Source organism: Sinocyclocheilus rhinocerous, unplaced genomic scaffold, assembly GCF_001515625.1.
Source record: "Sinocyclocheilus rhinocerous isolate Xijiao unplaced genomic scaffold, SAMN03320098_v1.1 scaffold786, whole genome shotgun sequence".
In the NCBI taxonomy this organism is placed as follows: Eukaryota; Metazoa; Chordata; class Actinopteri; order Cypriniformes; family Cyprinidae; genus Sinocyclocheilus; species Sinocyclocheilus rhinocerous.
The window spans coordinates 673,812-678,384 of NW_015661881.1; the positions used below are offsets into that span (position 1 = coordinate 673,812).

General features: G+C 36.6%; 1 protein-coding gene across 1 annotated transcript in view; it reads right to left on the minus strand.

The window, feature by feature from the left end:
* The window catches only part of LOC107726749 (major facilitator superfamily domain-containing protein 2B-like), a 9,692-nt gene extending 5,402 nt beyond the window's left edge, over positions 1-4,290 (minus strand). Inside the window, exons 1-4 of the mRNA XM_016536436.1 lie at positions 4,190-4,290; positions 3,809-3,990; positions 1,395-1,485; positions 230-351 (exon numbers count right to left, since the gene is read on the minus strand). Of these exons, the coding sequence (XP_016391922.1) occupies positions 230-351; positions 1,395-1,485; positions 3,809-3,990; positions 4,190-4,238 (444 nt within the window). The 5' untranslated portion in view covers positions 4,239-4,290. The remainder of the gene's footprint in view (positions 1-229; positions 352-1,394; positions 1,486-3,808; positions 3,991-4,189) is intronic.
* Between the last annotated feature and the right edge of the window lie 283 nt (positions 4,291-4,573).

Below are 4,573 nucleotides of genomic sequence, written 5' to 3' on the forward strand. Positions count from 1 at the left end.
ACATTACGTATTTCATGGCACACTCGCCACCTATTGTTGTGGGTGTATTATTGACATGTCAAAGTCTAGACCCTGAATATAAGACGACCGCGTTTTTTCAGATGTATTTCCAAGAAAAAAACATCGTCTTATATTCGGGTCAATACGGTATTCAGTTACATAGTTTGCTTCACACAACAACCAACTGAACACATTCTAGAATGACATAACTAAAAGGAAAACATGTTACCTGGATGGCCACGGATATGAACAGGAAAGCCGCAGTCAGAGTCAGGTAGGACCCATGCTTCATGACCAAAATAAAGCCCTTATGGAAAGGAATGGCCTTGTCCGTTTTAGGAGCATAGGGATCTAACGCAGACACAAAAAGTGGAGAAAGCCCAAATGTTAAACATGTTTTCTGCGGTGTAGAGTGACAAGTCTTCTGAAGCCATACAACAGCTCCGTGTCAGGCACAAAGTCAATATTCGCTTATATAATTTATATTTCTTTATAGGAAATCTACGTGTATTCAAACCTGGTACGCACACCACATTTGTGAATGGATTTTGACCTGTTTTGGTTTGTTCCCAAATTATATACACTACCATTTAAAAGTTTGGAGTCAGTAAAATGTATACTTTTATTCAACAAGGAGATACTAAATTGATGATAAATGACAGTAAAGACTTTTACATTTATACAAACTATTTCTATTTTAAATAAATGCGGTTTTAAATTTGTATTTGTTAAAAATCCTGAAAAAAAAATTTTTTTCACAAAAATATCAAGCAGCACAACTGTTTTCAACATTGCTGATAATAAGAAATGTCTCTTGAGCATGAAATCATCATATTAGAATGATTTCTGAAGGATCATGTGTCACTGAAGATTGGAAATTCAGCTTAGCATCACTAAGAACATGACATAGGAGCCAGTTGTTTTAAATAGTATAATATTACACCATATTACTGTTTTTACAGTCTATTTGATTAAATAAATGCAGTCTTGGTGAGCATAAGAGACTTCTTTAAAAACAGATCTTACAGACCCCAAAGTTATGAACAGTAGTGTATCTTTAGAAAAAAAATAGGATATATAGCTCACAAGTCATATGGATGAAAAGAGCAGCATGCACTTTCTGCCGACTATCTCCTTTTGTATTCTACAGAAGCGAGTCATGAAAATGTAACTTTTTGGGGTGAATTAACCCTCTACCGCATGGTGTGGCCATATGGCAACATGGTCTTTGTGTTCATTTCCTTGCCACTGTCTCTTTAAGAGAACATTCTCGTTTTTTTTGTTGGAAAAGAGTCATGAAAATGTAACTTTTTGGGGTGAATTAATCATACTTTTCCATTCGGATGCAGTTGCAAAACCCAAATTTATGCCACATGATTACCACACACGCTCACCATCTCTCTCTTTGACTCCCAGGAACATGACCACCGTACAAACCAGAAACAGCCCACCGATCACTCCGGCAGCTATCATGTACACTTCCTTCTGTAAAGAGAAACAGACCATGAGCGGTGATGGAAAACTGGTTGTAGTTCTATTCCAGTTTATTTAAAATAACTATTTTCTATTTGAATATATTTTAAAGTGTAATTTATTCCTGTGACGCAATGCTGTATTTTCCTCCTGTCTTTAGTGTCACATGATCCTTCAGAAATCATGCTAATATGCTGATTTGCAAGAAACATTTCTGTTTATTATGTTATAATGTTAAACACAGTTATGCACTTTAATATTTTTGAGGAAACCATTATACTTTTTTTTGCCAACATTCTTTGATAATTAAGAAAGTTTAAAAGAACAGCATTTATCTTTTTGTAACATTATAGAAGCCTTTATAGTCACTTTTGATCAATTTAATGAGTCCTTGCTGAATAAAAATATGAAAATATATACGTAGTGTTGCATAAAATGCATCAAAATAGAATTACATAAATTTAGACCCAAAGGGACTGCATTAAGAGCTGTGGTTCACTAATACATGGTTGTCATGTTATGAATGATCATATTTATTTGAGTGTATTTGCTGCTTCAGGCACCGTACTGTATGGTCTTGTAAAGTTTGGCAAGCCCAAATTAGGTGCAACCCCAGGAAAGAGGAACTTTTCAATCTAATATCCCCAAACAGGAACTGCTCTGCCCTAAACAACCTCAGGATTGTTTGCTATTTTTTTCACAGACCGCGGCGAACACTTCATTATTGTTCCAGATCAAAAGTGCCGCTCCAGAGGAGTCGGTTGGCGCACCCAACCATCCCGCAGAGGAATGCTCAATCACTCAGAGCGTGGTGGATTCGGCCCAGCCGCCTCTGAGAGCCTTAACCAGAGAGACGCTCGGCAGTCCAGCTCCAAATAGCTGTGGCCCTTCATGGTGCTCCATCATGGGTTTCCACTATGGAACCCTCAGCCACATCCACAAGCCAAGCTTGTCGGCTCGCTCGCATGTCGAATTTGATTGACATTGAGCTCAGTGGCTCTCGGCTCGAAATAGAGTTATTCAGTCATTATATAAATAGTTACATTTATTTATTGATTCTGTGGATTCTGATGAATATAAATTGTTCCCCTGAAAGTCACACTTCAAAGTCCAAACTTAATTAGGTTTTGGAGGGTTTATGGTTAAATGATACTGGATGTTTTCAGGAAAAAGCCATTTAAAAAAAGAAAGAAAGAAAAATTATTTAGCACAGAGGCAAAACAGTTCTCTTTATAACTAGAATCTAGAAACACAAACAAATTGTGAAAAATAATAAAGTTTCTATCTATCTATCTATCTACAAAAATTGTTACAAAATCTTATTGATCACAATTTATCGTTCATAAGTTTGAGGTCGATACGATTTTTTATTGTTTTTGAAATTAGTCTCTCATGTGGACCAAGGCTGCATTTCTCCGATCAAAAATACAGTAAAAACAGTACATTTGTGAAATATTATTACTATTTAAAATAACTATTTTCTATTTGAATATATTTTAAAGTGTAATTTATTCCTGTGACGCAATGCTGTATTTTCCTCCTGTCTTTAGTGTCACATGATCCTTCAGAAATCATGCTAATATGCTGATTTGCAAGAAACATTTCTGTTTATTATGTTATATTGTTAAACACAGTTATGCCCTTTAATATTTTTGAGGAAACCATGATACTTTTTTTGCCAACATTCTTTGATAATTAAGAAAGTTTAAAAGAACAGCATTTATCGCCTGAAGTTATGGTTGATTGCTCTTCGGCTGGATATCAATACACCCATTAACGTAAACTACGCCAGAGCGCGTACACACCTCACGCACCGGATGCGCACGCTCAAAGCAGTTGGACATAGTGGTGTATTAGAGTTAAAATATTATATAAATACTGTTCGGTTTCTCGCACAAACCGATCGTTTCGTGTCTTAGGACATCAATGTGTCGTCACGAGCCGCAGGGTTTAATTTGGATTTGTCTGTGCATGTTTTTTTTTCTCTCATAGATTTTTGTTATCTTGCCATGCATTATACGACTGATAGACTGCAACGACTGGAGTTAAAAATCATCATATGTGTTCTACTGAAGAAACAAAGTCACCAACATCTTGGATGCCCTGGGGGTAGCATTTATCTTTTTGTAACATTATAGAAGCCTTTATAGTCACTTTTGATCAATTTAATGAGTCCTTGCTGAATAAAAACAAGAAAATATATACGTAGTGTTGCATAAAATGCATCAAAATAGAATTACATACATTTAGACCCAAAGGGACTGCATTAAGAGCTGTGGTTCACTAATGCACTTCGAGGTCAATTTTAGAGTAAAAGTGTAACTGTGACACGTACAGCATGAGACAGGAAGTCCTGTGACAGCGCCAGGGATCTGATGATCTCTGTGCCACTGCTGTTTCCCAGGTGACCAGTGGTCAGGTTTCGATGCAGACAGTGCTTCAGAGTGTGTGCGCTCGCTACGATCTGACCCTGAATGGCGGCACCCACCAGCGTCCCGAGCACCTCCACCGTCATACCTGCACATACGCACGCACAACACCTGTTATTTGCATTTGAAAGCATTTCCAAACATGCACAGCTCTCAACATAAGCACTTGGCACGCATTTGTTTTTGGATTAATGGAGCACAATGAAATCAGACGTTGTTAATCTTCTAGAGCAATGCAAACACGGCTTTAAAGATGAACACTGTTGTGTGTGCAGCTGTAAGCTTACGGTAAGCTGTAGCAGAGTCTCTCTCCCGCTGGTCGGTGCTCAAGAACATGGTCAGGGCGGAATAAGGCACATGGAAACACTGCAAGAAAGATTTAGAACAAAGCACAAGACAGACAGTGATTAAGATGGAAATTTTTATATGTGAACTCTCATTCTGAGCAATTATTTTTATTTATGGTCATAGAAAATGATATGCAATATGATATGATATGACTGCAATATGAGAAGATATGATAAGATATACACAAATAACTAAATGTATTATTAATAATAGTCTGAAAATAGTCAAAAAATTTGCAGTTGTAAAAGGAGATAACATTGAAATATTAATAAATGTCTGCAATATGCAATATATTGCAAATGCAATATATTATATTTTAATCA